The sequence below is a fragment of the Callospermophilus lateralis genome, chromosome 10, assembly GCF_048772815.1.
Source record: "Callospermophilus lateralis isolate mCalLat2 chromosome 10, mCalLat2.hap1, whole genome shotgun sequence".
NCBI classification, from domain to species: domain Eukaryota; kingdom Metazoa; phylum Chordata; class Mammalia; order Rodentia; family Sciuridae; genus Callospermophilus; species Callospermophilus lateralis.
In genome coordinates this window covers 7,422,120-7,437,385 of record NC_135314.1, presented here as the reverse complement: position 1 = coordinate 7,437,385, position 15,266 = coordinate 7,422,120, and the positions used below count along the sequence as shown (strand labels likewise).

The window sequence follows — 15,266 nt, the reverse complement described above, 5'->3', positions numbered from 1 at the left end:
GGCCTGAAGACAAAGGAGAGGGAGAGGTAATCTGGCACTAGACCTTGTAGGCTACATCAAGGTTATTGGCTTTTAAAAGTGGTAGAGAAAAAAGTAAAGGATTTTGTAGTAAGGGGAGACAGCACCACTAGTACAATGGGGAGAATGGATTTGAGGGGGATGCGGTATGGAAGTGGGTTGGGAGTCTGTTGTAGGACTGCAGGTCAGAGATGATGATGGCTTAGAGCAGGGTAATGGTAGTGGAAGTGGAAAAGTGGAAGGATTCAAGGTACTTTAGAGAGAAAGTTGACAGACATTGTCTGTGGTTTGGTGTAGGGATTTGAAGGCGAAGGCAATGATTAGAATTGGTCTAAGGTTTTTGTCTTAATGGTTTCTGGGCCCATTCATAACATTGGTCAGTCACTGGAAGATGAATACATTTATTGGAGGTAGAATTTGACTTCATATTAAATTGAAGTGCATGTGCCACATCCATGTTAGTATATCATATAGCAGTGAGTTTTGTGGGTGTGGAACTCATGTTTGGGATAGGTGACCTAGATGATTTGAAGTTGTAGATATGGGTGAGATTGCTTAGGGAAGAAGGTCTCCATTTGAATTGCACAATGGAATCATTTGAGCTCTGAAGAAAGATTACCCAAATATGCTAGGGTGTAGCTGATCTAGGGTCAAGTTTGGGCATTGGGCTTTTAGAATCTCCTCTGATAGTACTAATGTGTAAACAAGTTTGAGACCTGCTGGCCTTTAGCAGATCTGAGACTAGAAGAGGAATCAGGATTGACCCTTGAGTAACACAAATAATCAGTCAAGAGAAGGATGAACCTATCTAGGAGACTATTAAGAAGTGGCTGGGGAGGTAGGTAGGAAACTAAGTGTGGTGTCATAGAAGTGAGTGAGAGTCGCCGGGGGAGTCTGTGGCTGCTGAGAAGCCAGTTCAATGGAATTTGGGTTTAGCAACATGAACATCATTTACTAGTAGATCTGTTAGTAGGAGTCTTGGAACAGAAGGTGGTTGGAGTGAGTTGAATAAAGTGAGAAGAAATGGAGACAGCTAGCGTAGGTAACTTGTAAACTTGCTGGGGGGAGAGACTGAAGCTTAAGAGGTGTGTCATTAGATTAAGATATTTTGGGCTTCACAAAACAAACTGAGGCAAATGGTGTAAATGGTGAAGAAAACAATCTCATTCACAAGTTCAAAAAGAAGGTGGATCTAAGATTATTGAACAGTGTAATCAGAGACCTGTTTTCTTCCAGCCTTAGAGTGTCACTTGGTCAGCGGGCTGTCCCTTCAGGATGGCAGAGTGGCCATTGTGGCTCAGACATCAAACCAGATAATGGTCTCCAACAGAAAAAAGATAGTTTTTCTTTGTGTGTATTTTTTTTTTTTTTAAGATCTTAATACATGTTTTCAGAGACCAAACAACTGAAACCACCCACATCACAGACCCAGTACCTAAGAAGTCCCCCTTGTTTCTCCTTCCAGTCACTACCCAAGTCCTTCCCCTGTATTACTACTGTTCTGACTTCCAGAGGTTAGTTTTGCCTGTCTTTGTGCAATTATAAATGGAATTGCATACTATGTGCTCTTCTGTGTTTGGCTTTCAGCATTCTTTTTGAGATCCATATTGTTGCATGTAGTTGTAAAGTGTTCATCTATTGCATGAATATACCATGTTTTATCCATTCTATTGTCGATGGGCATTTTGGTAGTTTCTAGTATTTGGCTTTTACAGATAGTGTTGTAAATGTATGTATCCATTTTTGTTAAAGTGTATAATCGAGGACTTGAATTGCTGGGACAGAAGGTATGCTTGTATTTAGCCTTAATGCATAGTTTCCTATGTGGTTTTATCACTTTATGGTCTTACTGGCAACATGTGAATTTCAGTTCCATGTCCTCACCAGCACTTATCATTTTGCATCTTTCATTTTAGATATTTTGGTGGGAGTATATAGCACTGTAATTTTAATTTGCATTTCTATAATTCAAGTAAGGATATTTAAGTTGAGTATTTTTCCATATGCTTATTGACTATTTGGATATTCTCTTGGTCTTTTGCTCGATTTTTATTTTTCCTAGGTTGAATGTCTTATTCATTTGTGGGAGTTTTTTTGGTATTGTTTTGTATTCTGGATGAGTCCTTGGTCAGACTTGTGTTGCAGATGTTTTCTCAGTACCTTTTCATTCTTGATGTTTTCACTGAGAAGTTATTAATTTTAATATAGTAGGTTCTATTAATTATTTCCTTTATGGTAAGTGCTTTTTGTTTGTAGTCTTTGCTTACTTCAAAGCCACCAAGGTGTCCTCTGTTTCTTCTACAATTTTAACTTTGATAATTAGATCTGCAAGCCTTCTGAAGTTGATTTTTGTATTTCATGTGAGGTAGGGTTCAAAATTCATATGAATGTCCAATTGACCCAGCACCATTTCTTAAAAAAGTATTATTTTCTCCATGCACTGCAGTGTCACTTTGTCATAAATCAGGTGATTGTGTCAAATCCATTCCTGGTTTCTCCTTTGTTTTCTGTTGGTTAAGTTGTCTTACATACTTTTTAATTTTTTTTTCTTTTTTTTATATAGCCTTTTACTAGGAATTGATATCTGGTGGTATGATACCTAGTTTTGTTCTTCCTTATAATCTTTTTTTAAGAATAATGAATTAATATGTGTGAATACAAAATGATAAACCAGTGAATTTTAAACCAGATAAATAGGGGAGTAGGAAAAAGAGAAATCAAGCAAATCAATGAGTTAGACCCCCTGAGAAGATAGTAGGAAATAGTTTAACCAGTAAGAGTTGGATGCCCTCACAGGTGGATTTAGGAGTTTGACAGTTCTGAGTGATGCTAAGTTTTGCCAAAGGGGTGTGGTGGTAGATGACTGAGTTGAGGTATGGGAGGTTGTTGAAGGTAAGCCAGGCAACTGAGAGACTGAGTATGCATATACTGATGTTTACATTTTCTAACTTAGCATCTACCTCAAAACAGCTAGAAAAGAAAGAATTATTATCTTCATTTTAGAGTTGAGAAGGTGGGTTCAGGGATATTAATGACATCTTTAAGACCCCAGGAGAATTAGCAGTTGAATTGGACTTAACTTAGGCCTTCTGTCCAGGAATGCATGTTCTGTTCGTATAGCTTAGCTAACAAGACTTGGGAGTTAAAATTTTGGCTTCAGAAGTCTTATTATTGATAGGCAAAATTATTGCACGCAAATGTACAAATTTTCAGTTATGCATAGGTAAGATGTTGATACGATATATGCAGGAAATACTCCAGAAATGCTGAAAATACTTATTCCTGGGTTGTTGTGATTGTGACTCTGGGTGACTTTTCCCCTTTGTTTTACTTTTCTGTATTTTCCAAATTTCCTATAATGGACGTATATTATGTGGATTTTAAAAAATTATTATTTGACTAAATGATATACATGGAAAATTCAGAACATAAAAATAGCAATATACAGTACTTTTACAAAAATAAAAGAATGGAGATGTTTAAATATTTTATTTTTTCTTTTTCTGTTTAGAAATGCACTTGGTGATGGAAAGAGAGCCATTATTCTGAAGAGCACTTGGCCAAAGGTAGGTTTCTTTTGTATTTTTACATTGAGCCAGTAATACTGTATGTTTTTGTGAAAATTAATATATGGGATGTGTATTAATATGTAAAAGTGCTGGATGAAATTATCAAGAATAGGAAAAGGGACGCTTCATTTCCACTACCACTATGGAGATTTGACAGTAGCTGTGAGAGGCTGAGAATGTGTGTGTGCCAGCATGAGGTGTCCTGGAGAGCATAGAGGGACTGTAGCAATTGAGAGGTAATATCTGCAAGTGATACGTGTGCCTAAATGTGAGAAATGAAACTTTAAAACTTTTAAGGAACTATAGGAAAGCATTTATCCTTTCTTTTTTTGGTGCCAGGAATGGAACCCAGGGCCTCCCTCATGCTAGTATATGCTCTACCACTGAGCTGCACCCCAGCCTTTGGATTTCTTAAGTAACACACAGTGTATAAATCAGCAGTGAAATAAACCACATTGATATAATTTTCTACATCATACTTAAAAACTTATATACATAAAAGATATGAATGAAATAAGCAGGGAGGAGATCATTTGTTCATCAATAATTTATATAACTAATAGGATTTATAAATAATTGATAGGATTGTATTGCGAATATGCAGAGAACTCCTAGAATAAATAAAAACCCAGTAGAAAAAGGGCCAGTGAAACAAATAATTTCATACAAGAAACCCTGATTGGCTAGTAGAAATAAGAAACTTGAAAATCTGTTTCCTAGTAATTAGACTTGTGGGGGATTGGTACAAAGATAGAAAAATGAAACCAACAGAGAAAAATAGAGGGCCTCTAAGAGAAAGACCCACCTATAGATGAGTAAATAAAGCAATGCAATAGTGTTGGGATCCTTCACATTGGCAAAAATTAAAGAGACTGAGGTTCCAGAGTATTGGTACTGAGTGTGTAGTAACAGGAACCCTCTATAAACTGATGGAGGTGTGAATTGCTTACAACCAACTTGGAGAGCACCTTGATGTGCATACCTCATAATTACTTGATTTTACACTAACAATTACTCCATTTCACATGTGTCAAACTAGAAAGTTTCTTACATATATATATAGTGTCAGTTTCTTACATATATATATAGTGGCCTTGTTTTAATTGCATCAAATCTCAAATACTTAAATGTCCATTGATAAAGCAGTGGATGAGTTGGTATTTTTACTTGATCAAAGTTATTACTCTGATCTGTTTAATCTGTTCCCATCTTGAACACCCTTCATTCCTCAAACCTCATTCCTGCTACTCTCTCTGAATTGGCCTCTGGGCTCCTCACTGTTGCTCCCATCAGGCCAGGCCCATTTCATTCTGTTTTTGCTCTTTCCTCTGCCTCAGACACTTTCCCCCTAGAACATAGCTAGCTCCCTTATTTCCTTTCATTCTTTATAGAACATCCTTTTCTCAATGAAACCTTCCCTGGCCATCTTATTAAAATGCAAATCCTGCTCCTTTGAGACATTTCCTATCTTCTTTCCCTTTTTCCTCTTAGCATTTGGCATATTATTGAAAATATTGTTACACTATTCAATATTGTTACATTGTTTACTTATATTGTTTATTGTGACTTCCAGTGTAATGTGGGCTTTACAGGGAAAGGCTTCTTCGTCTGTTTGGTTTGCTCTTAAATCTGGACTGTCTGACAAGTTGCCTGGTTCATAGCAGGCACTCAGGAGTAGTATTTGTTGACTTAGTAAATGAGTAGTTGAATATTAGATTGTAGTTGACTGGCATATCAACATTTATGAATTTGAAAAACAACATGAAATGAAAAAATAAATAAAAGCCCAATACCCATGATAGTGTTTGCATTTGGACAGTCAGGGAGGGAAAGGAGATTGAAGAGATTCCAAAGCAGCCATATTGATATCATTGCCTCTCTCTTATTAAAAGAGAATTTGGCCAGGCACAGTGGTGCACGCCTGTAATCCCAGCAGCTCAGGAGGCTGAGATAGGAGGATCGTGAATTCTAAGCCAACCTCAGCAAAAGTGAGGTGCTAGGCAACTCAGTGAGACCCTGTTTCTAAATAAAATACAAAATAGGGCTGGGATGTGGCTCAGTGATTGAGTGTCCCTGAGTTCACTCCCCAGTACCAACAACAACAACAAAAAGAGAATCTGAGCAAATATAACAAAATGTTATAATGTTATAAATGTTATAAAAACAAAATTCTGGGTGTTTGTTACATTATTCTCTGTATTTTTCCAATTTGTAAAAATATTCAAAAAGTTTTTCAAAGTAAAGATTCAAATAAGACACACAAAGGCACATGTCTTTCATACTGTATTCCTGATTTTACATAATTAAAAAAAAATTACAGTGAGTAGGGCCTTAGAGAATTAGTCTCATTCATACTTCCATTACTGCTTTGCAGATAGACTTCATTAAATTCTTTGCAGGACTTAATTTTATTTTGTTTAGTGTTGTTAAAATTATATATGTATATATTTTTTTTTAAAGAGAGAGAGAGAGAGAGAGAGAATTTTAATATTTATTTTTTAGTTATTGGCGTACACAACATCTTTGTATGTGGTGCTGAGGATTGAACCCGGGCCGCACGCATGCCAGGCGAGCGCGCTACCGCTTGAGCCACATCCCCAACCCTATATTTTTTTCTTTATATTCTAATTTGCTATGATAAAAAAAGAGAAAGTACAGAAGGTTGGTAAAAGGGAAGACTCAGCCTGGGAACCTTTTAAAGATGTTCTTACCCTCCCCTAAAGTTACAATTTAGGCAGCCTAGGAGTGTATCTAGTGGTCTGGAGATGGTGAAGTTTTCCAGGTGGACTTCTACATCTAAGTTTTTGAGTTATTTTTTAAATGTCTAATTTTATGCATCAAGAAATTGAGTTGCAAGTGAAGGATGAAACTGGATGGCACTTGCATTAGAGGGTGATAAATTTGTTGGTATTTCCATTATGAGTCATTCTTTTGCTTGAAACAGTATCTTTGCTGATGACTACACCTTGCATTTTGTGGGTACTCTATAAATATTTGTAGAACAAATGAATTGATAATGTTCTGAATACTGAAACCCAGTCTGATACTGGTTTTCCAGAGATACCTCTTGCAAATTTTAATCTATTATCAAATTTAGGGAGGAATATTAAGGCTTTCTGAATTATTTTGAAGACTTTCATAAAGTGTTCCTGGTTTGGTTTCTCAGACAAAATATTTACTAATTTTTAAGTTGGGATGTTTTATGATATGTCATATGATTGCAAAAAATTTGCATAGACTAAAAAATACAACCACTAGTTAAGTATTCACAAAATTCGGTAACCATATATGTAAGCTATTTTTCCTTTTTATTTTACCAGATAGAAATATTCATTGAAGAATATTTTTACTTTAGAAGCTAAAATAGAGCATGCATCTAGGCACGGTGGCACACACTTATGATCCCAGAGACTCGGGAGGCTGAAGCAGGAGGATCACAAGTTTGAGGCCAGCCTCAGCAACTTAGTGTGAGCCCCTGAGCAAATTAGCAAGACTGAATCTCAAAATTAAAAATAAAAAGGTCTGGGAATGTGGTTCAGTAGTTAAACCCCTCTGAGGCCCCTAGTGCCAAAAAAAAAAAAAAGAGAGAGAGAGCATACAAGGTGCGTTCTTTACTTTTCTAAGAATGTTTTGTTTGAGAAGTATGAGCCCAAGTCTGTGGGGTCACAACTCTAAGAGATAAACCTGTAGAGGCAGGTACTTTCCATTTCTGCATGAGGATGGGCCATTTTTGCTTCCTTTGGTTCAGATAGGGGAGACTACTAGAGGGTCACCTGTCTCAAGACTTACTTTCAGGCTTGAGAGAGGATGAGTCATTGTACTTTAAAAAATGAGAAATTTTATGGTATAGTCAGTAGAGATACGTTAATGTTTCTGTGCGTATTGTGTTTTGCCGTAGTTTACAAGATACAAAATAATAGACTCACTAAAGTCCTCAAGAGATGGAGTTCTGAAGGGTATGTTAGATTCTTGTTTGTGAACGATAGAAACCTGACTCAGGTCCTTGGTGTAGGTAGTAGAGAGAATCTGTAGGGTGTTGTACCTGAGAAGTCTAGGGGTTGGCTTCAGTGGTGGCTGGGCAAGAGCTGTGTATGTCCTTCTGTTTCTCAGCTGTGTTTCCCTATTTTGTCAGTTTCATATTTCATTCTTTTTTCTCTTTTCTGTTTGATTTTACAAATTTTTTTTTCTGTATCTTCAAGTTCGTGGATATTTTCATCTATAATGTTTCATTTGCCTTTCTTAACATTCAGGTATTTTTCATCTTAGATACTTTAATTTTTATCTCTAGAAATTAAATTTGGGTCTTATATTTCATGTCTCTACTTGCTTCTACAACATGGAATGTGATTATAGCAACTGTTGTAATATCCTGAATTCCATCATCTGTGTCATTTATGGGCTTCCAGTTGATTGATTTTTCTCACTATAGAACACGTTTCCTTTCTTTGCATACCTGGTCATTTTTTATTGGAATTCAACATTGTGAATGTTACTTTGTTTAGTGCTGCATATCTTTGGTTTTCTCCGATTACCTTTGAGCTTTGTTTTAGAATACAGTGAAATAACATACAAGTAGGTTAGTTTTTTATAATCTTGTTTTAAGCTCTATTATGTGGGGCCATAGTGTCATTAACCTAAGGCTAACTTTTTCCTTCACTACTGAGGCAAAACTTTCTGAGTACTTAATGCTCCCTGAATTCTGACATTTTCCACTCAGGTTTGTGGGTGTAGCAGTACTGTATGAGTCCGACTCTTGTACTATTAACCTTTCTGATAGCTCTTTCCCTGATAGAGAGCTCTTCCCACAGACATGTGCTGACAGTGCTCAGCTGAAGACCCATTGAGGACTCCTTGAAGTTCTCTCGGCAGCTCTCCCCTCTATGGTCCTTGCTTCATGAACTCAAGCTTGCCTTAATCCTGCCTCCCACCTCTCTCTCCTTAGCTGAGAGAGACTGCCAGTCTTTGAGTAGTGACTTTTTCCTGGGCTGAGGGTTTGTCTCAGTAAGCTGGAGCAGTCTTAAGTCTTACTTTGTGTGTTTCTCTTCTCTCAAGGATCACTCAGTTTTCTTGCCCAGTGTCCAGTGTTTTATAAGCCAGGGAATCATATCTTTTTTGTTTTTAAAATTCATTTTAGGCAGGATGGTTAATCTGGTCTCTGTTACTCCATCTTGGCCAGAAGAGGAAGTTTGAGCATAGGTTCTTGTGGCTTCATTTAAAAAAAGACTTTTACCTACATGATTTTGTTCTCTTTTATTGCTGAGTAAAATTCTGTTGTGTGTATATGCCACATTTTTGTTATCCATTCATCCACTGAAGGGCATCTAGGTTGGCTCCACAGTTTAGCTATTGAGAATTGTGCTGCTATAATGCTAAGTGAAGTTAGCCAATCCCCCCAAAAAACTAATGCTGAATGTTTTCTCTGATATAAGAAGGCTGACTCATAGTGGGGTAGGGAAGGGGAGCATGGGAGGAATAGATGAATTCTAGATAGGGCAGAGGGATGGGAGGGCAAGGGAGGGGGCAGGGGATTAGCAAGGATGGTGGAATGTGATAGATATCATTATCTAAAGTACATGTATGAAGACACAAATTGGTGTCAACATACTTTATATACAACCAGATATATGAAAAATTGTGCTATATATGTGTAATAAGAATTGTAATGCATTCCAATGTCATTTATTATTTTTTTTAAATCACTCAATTAAAAAAAAAGAAATATACCCTGTTGCTATTGAGATAATATACACAGGACAAAGTTTTAATCATTGGGAATAAGTTATGGTCCTTCAATATGAGGGATGAACTGACAATTTCCCTCTCCAATTATCTTCTAAATTAAGTGATTTTTATCAGAAAGTGACTGCATACCATATATACACCAGTGCACAGGCAGAAGCATGTCATACATGAAAAAAACAAGAAAGAATAGAACAAGTATAGGCCTTTGCTTGGCTGTGTATGGACATTCCACTCTAGATGTGCCCTGATCGTCTCTCAACTTTACAGTTATATATATAGAAAGTAAAGCATATTCACATTAAAAAAAAAAAAAAACCTTTTTGACTTTGTAGTAGGAGCCCCAAACCAATATCTGTCATAGTTATTAATGCTAATGAGTTGAAACCCCTGTCAGTATCTGTATAATAAGCCTAAGGCTCAGGTTGATTTCAGTTGGGTCATGTGTCCCCATGTGGATCAGTTACAGTGACCTGGGAAGTGGTATGTTTCCACTGACCAGTCAGAGCCGCTATCCCTTGTTGGGATGGCGCACTAAAACTGATAGTACTGCCATGCCATATCTATGAGGAGTGGAAAATGTTTACCCCTAGGTGAGGGGATGCTAGACCAACAGATAGTAGGGAATGTCCATATATGATAGAGAATGAGAGTGTCAAAGAAGAACAAAAATTTTTATGGTATTTGGGTTCAAGAAACTGAGATACTTTAATCTGAGCTTCATTAAGCTTTAGCACAGGGGGCTGGATAAACCGCTTTCTCAACCAGCAAAAGTTATATGGGGTCCAGGGAAAAAGATCCAGTAGGTGGTGAGAATAGTAGGGGAAAAGAAGAAAGTATTCACTATAAGTTTAGCAGGTATGTGTTATGATCTAACATTATTTCTATTCTGTATTTTAGTTTTTTAAATGTAGTAATCTGAACTTGAAAGTTGACAAATATCTAGTGGTAGGATTTTCCACCTTTTAGTATATATAAGAGATCTCTTTGTCCTCTTATACTGCAGCTATCAGGAAACAGGACTTCTACCCTCTAAGGGGAAGCAGAGTTTAATGAAATGCATAGTCTTTAGAATAAAATCTTCAGAATTCATAGGTTCACAAGAACACAGTGCTGACTCTGAATAAACATGCCAGTGATTCTTTTAGCAAAAAACTACTCCTTTTTAAAGGGTTCACTTATTTTTGATTTTTCCACTTAAAGGGTTCACTTATTTTGATTTTCTCCCGGGTTCTCATCTAATCAGAATGTTCTTTGTAAAATGTGTAGTAAGTAGGAAGGAGATCTGGACTAGGTGTCATAAAATCATTGTTCTTTAGTTTGTTTCTAACTGTGACTTGAGGCCAGGTTCTGGCCTGTTTTTTTCTGGTAGATCGTCTCTCTAAAGGAGACATGGTACCTAAAATGGAAGTTTGATTTGTGAGTAACTGGGAGCCGGGTTAGTTAAATCAGCCCCAGTTTTGATATTATTCGCTTTCTAGACTAAGATGTTAGATATAATGGATTTTCCAAATATTGGAGTCAGTAAGGATTTGGGTTCTATAGCGAAAAAACAAAAACAAAAAGCTAAAACCTTACCATTTGAATTAAGAATAAAGTCAGTGATTTTTGGACCTTTTCTTAAAGCTAGGAACTACACTTACAGATAAAATAAAAGCTGATTGAAGGGGAGAGATGGAGAGAAGAGTTAGCCTGACTACACTTGTTATTTGAGCCTGTGTTCTTGGAGGTGCTGGGAATGCTGCCCAAGCTGGTTACTCCTTCCAGCTCCAAAATCTTGATTTCCAAAGTGTAGGGCACGTCATGACTTGGTGAATATTATTGCCTTAAAGTATTTTTTTAAAATTTGTTTCTTATAACGAATTACTTTTATACACAAAATACTGTGTTTAGTACTTTATTAGTAAAATATAACAGAAGTTAAATACTTCGCTGGGGTACCAGAATCTCTTAAGCATAAATATTTATCTCTAGTTAATTGTTAAAAATTACTTGCCTATTCATAACATTCCACTAATTCATTAGTTTTATTTCTTGAGGTGTTAACATTTTTATTTATTTTTCATGATAGGGGCCTAATCTAACATTTTAATTAATTCATTTTCAAACAATATTTTTCCTTACCTATTATTTAATTTAAGCATATTTTTGAGAAAAAAATTAAATTTATCTTTTTGGAACAGGGTCATTATCGTTATTGTGCTGCTCTTTCTATGCTGGGGGAATATGACTGGGCCCTGCAAGCAAACATAAAAGCTCAAAAACTCTGTAAAAATGACCCTGAGGGAATCAAGGATCTAATTCAGCAGCATGTAAAGTTACAAAAACAAATAGAAGACCTACAAGGTATTTCACCTAAGATTCTTTTGGTTACAGTTGAATTCCCTTTAAAGTTTCAAAGGTGGGTTTCTTGGATTAACAGAGGATCATAAATCAGTTCTCAGATGATTTGTGCTTATTTTGTTATGTTATCTTCAAGTTACTTATGTTTTCTATATCTTTCTGTGTAGAGTTAGTAATATGTTCCATTAGGTTATTATACATGATTTGTATTTTTTATTTGAAACAGCCAGTAACCAAATTATTATTTATTCTTCTATAGAAAAATATTCTTTTCAGAAATTTTGAATAAAATAAATGCTTTTGAAAGGAAATTGTGTAAAACTTTTCATCATTTAAGTTATTTCTAAAAGAAAAGGCCCTTCAGTAGAGTTGCTTAATTTGTTTGCACCAAGTTTGCAAATAATTCTATAGCATGTTGAACATCTATAATCAGAAATTGGCTGTGCAGGCCAGGACTTGTAAATTTCCATTCTTCAACCTTGTTTTCTGTACTTAGTCATTTTTCTTTCTCTTTCTCAGTGCTTGAAAAAATTTCTTTACTCTACACTTTGAGTATCTAGGTCTTTCCTTTTTTTCTTTTCTTTTTTTTTTTTTTTTCTTCTTTGGATATTCAGTGTCTATGGAGCTGAGCTGAGCGGTTTTGTAACTAGCAGATGTTGTCATCCACCTGTTAACAAGATTCTTAGATTGTGAGCTCCTTGAAGACAGGTACCATCTCTGATTCAAATCAATGTATTGCTGTCATCTTGTCAGTAATCACATGCAGTGGGATGTCAGACACGGTGTACAATAGTTTGTTGACACCATTCTGAAATTACTGACATCTAGAATTGTAAAATTGTTTTGATTTATTTTTCAACTTTCTAAAGTTGTTTGATGTTCTTAACTCAGCTTAAAGGAAATTTGAAAATCTTTTGAAGTCTGTGTTGCCAATCCATTGATTACTCTGTGTGTGTGTGTGATTGACTTTTATAGGTCGAACACCAAATAAGAATCCAATTAAAGCTTTTTATGAAAGCAGGTGAGTTAATATCAGATCAGTAGCTACTACTTGGAATGACTTTGCTTTGTGAACTTAAGAATCACTTGTGTTTGTCATTTAAAAAACTTGATCGGAACTATAGTAAATTTAGGAATGGAAGAAAAAGAGGGTTCTATTTTTTTTTTTTTTTTTTTGGTGTGTGTGTGTGTGTGTTTGCACACAAAATATCAGGTGACCTGTGAGTTGTCAGATTTATTTTATTGAATGACTTGGACGATTAGTAGCCTAAGTTAGTGAGAAAAGAGGAGTGGAATGTTAATTTGAAGTTATTGTGCTTGACGGGGAGCAGTTGGTCACAGGGTCCTGGCAGTAGAGAGCTGATACACAGCCTTTGCCTCATGCCCTTCCTTTCTGTCCTGGAAACGTTGCCCCAGCCTCTTGATACTTTTCAAAGAGTACAAATCGATTTAGGAATGCTTATAAGAAAATAAAAAGCCAGGATTCTCCATTTGCTTATTTGGCAATTTAAATAGATTAAGCCTTTCTCCCTTGATAAGTACACAGGATAGTGAAGCTGTTAACATGTGAAACATGAAGACTTATTTACTTTAATATTAGAACCCAGAATACTAGTCTTGAACTGGTTTTAAATACTACTTATGTATAAAGGCTTATCTGAGAGGTAGAGGATCTTTTCAAAACAGAAATCTTTTCTACCTTGCTTTCAAGGAAGAAAGGCTATAATTGCTGCAACCTGTTTGTTTGAAGGATAACTTTTAAAAACACTCATTAATTAGTAGGAATAAAGGGGTCATTCCTTTTATCCCATTTTAGGGCCTATATACCTAGGAATTTATCAGCACCTGCTTTTAGTACTTCACTTAACTTTGTGGAGACGGAAAGAGATCTCAGAAAAACCAACTACAAGATGGCAAACGGTGGTAATCAGAATCTAAAGGTAAGCTCAGTTAAAAACTTAAAATTATTTCAGCTATTAATAGTAACATGTTGGTGATAGTGGAAACCAACTATTTTGGTGGTATAAACTCTTACTTGTTGAGATCAAGAAAATAATTCTTTTTTTAGATTTTGTTTTGTTTTGTTTTTGGTACCAGGGAATGAACCCAAGGGTACTTAACCACTGAACACATCCCCAGTGCAATTATTCCTCATACAACTACAACCAATTATACCTCATACAACTACATAAAAATAATATATTTAAAGTCACAGAATTTCTTCTGAAATCACACTTACATATCTTTTTTTTTTTTTTTTTTTTTTGTACCAAGGATTGAACCTAGGGATGCTTACCCACTGAGTTAAGCACATCCCCAGCCTTTTTATTTTTTTTATTTTGGGCCTTTCTAAGTTGCTGAGGCTGGCTTTGAACTTGGAATCCTCCTGCCTTGGCCTCCTGAGTCACTGGGATTATAGGAATGTACTGTCAAGCCTGACTATATTTACAGATATTAAAAGTATTTTTTTCTAGATATAATTTTGCCATTTAGTCCATTTTTATACCCTCCTTTTAGGTCACCCAGCCAGTCTCAGGAATGAGTGACAATGGGGTCTGATGGCCAAGTCACTTCTGCCCCTCCCTGTGTTTTGGATTTGTCTTTTTCTCCCTTTTCTGATTTGTAATCTGTTTGTGACCTGGCACTGTAGCAGCTCACCAGCCAACTTGTGCTAAGCTTGGGTGCCTAGGAGGCACTCATTCCCCACCTCTGCCAAGGTGTATCTACAGCTTCTGTTGCCCTTTCATGGCTGTGATCAGCAGCAATCTTGGTCTGATGGTTTCTTCAGAGCACCACACTAAGGCTGCTAGCCTGCCTCTGAGGTCAGGTGTCCCAGATAAATGTGTCTGAGTTTTCCTCTACCTGTGATATACCTCCAACACTCAGCAGCTATCACTAAGTCCACATTATATTTCTCTTCAAGATTTGAGGAAAGAAAAGATCATGATGTTTTGGCATTGGGTGGGTGATGGGCATTGAAAGGAACTTTCTTAATATACCGTTAAGTCCTTTTGTTGGTAATATTGAAAATCTCCAAGAGGCTGTATTAATTTAGGGAGAAGAGCACAGGAATAATGTGGTAATATTCAGTTCAGTCATTGTTGAATAGCTGCCACATGAGACATCATTCTAGGCATCAGAGATAGAATTGTCATTCAAGAATTTGTCATTTGTCTTGATCTCTGATCACTAGTTATCATTTTGTATGCTTGCTTATACATTTAGACTTAGTAACTAGATGCATATTTTAGGCGCTTGAGTGAATTCTATCATAGTCTACTACAAATTAGATTACATGGCTATTGAATTCTTATTTTTTTTAACAGTAAATTATAATTATACATCATAGTGGAATCCATTGTTACATTCTCATACATGCATATAACATTTCATTCCCCAGAACTTCCTCTCCCTTCACCCTGTTCCCTCTCCACTACTCTGCTGGTCTCTCTTCTATTTTCATGAGACTGGTCCTCTTTTTTTTTTTTTTTTTCTCTAGCTTCCAAGTGTGAGAGAACATATGACCCATGACTTTATCAGTCTGGCTTCTTTCACTTAACATGATGTGCTCAGGTTCCATACATTTTCCTGCAAATG

General features: G+C 36.2%; 1 protein-coding gene across 9 annotated transcripts in view; it reads left to right on the top strand.

Moving 5' to 3' along the window:
• Ttc3 (tetratricopeptide repeat domain 3) overlaps nucleotides 1-15,266 on the top strand; it is a 118,477-nt gene that overhangs the window by 29,713 nt on the left and 73,498 nt on the right. For all 9 annotated transcript variants that reach the window (XM_076868596.2, XM_076868599.2, XM_076868594.2 and 6 more), the window contains 4 exons: nucleotides 3,530-3,584; nucleotides 11,510-11,672; nucleotides 12,645-12,690; nucleotides 13,486-13,609. In XM_076868596.2, the coding sequence (XP_076724711.1) occupies nucleotides 3,530-3,584; nucleotides 11,510-11,672; nucleotides 12,645-12,690; nucleotides 13,486-13,609 (388 nt within the window). The remainder of the gene's footprint in view (nucleotides 1-3,529; nucleotides 3,585-11,509; nucleotides 11,673-12,644; nucleotides 12,691-13,485; nucleotides 13,610-15,266) is intronic.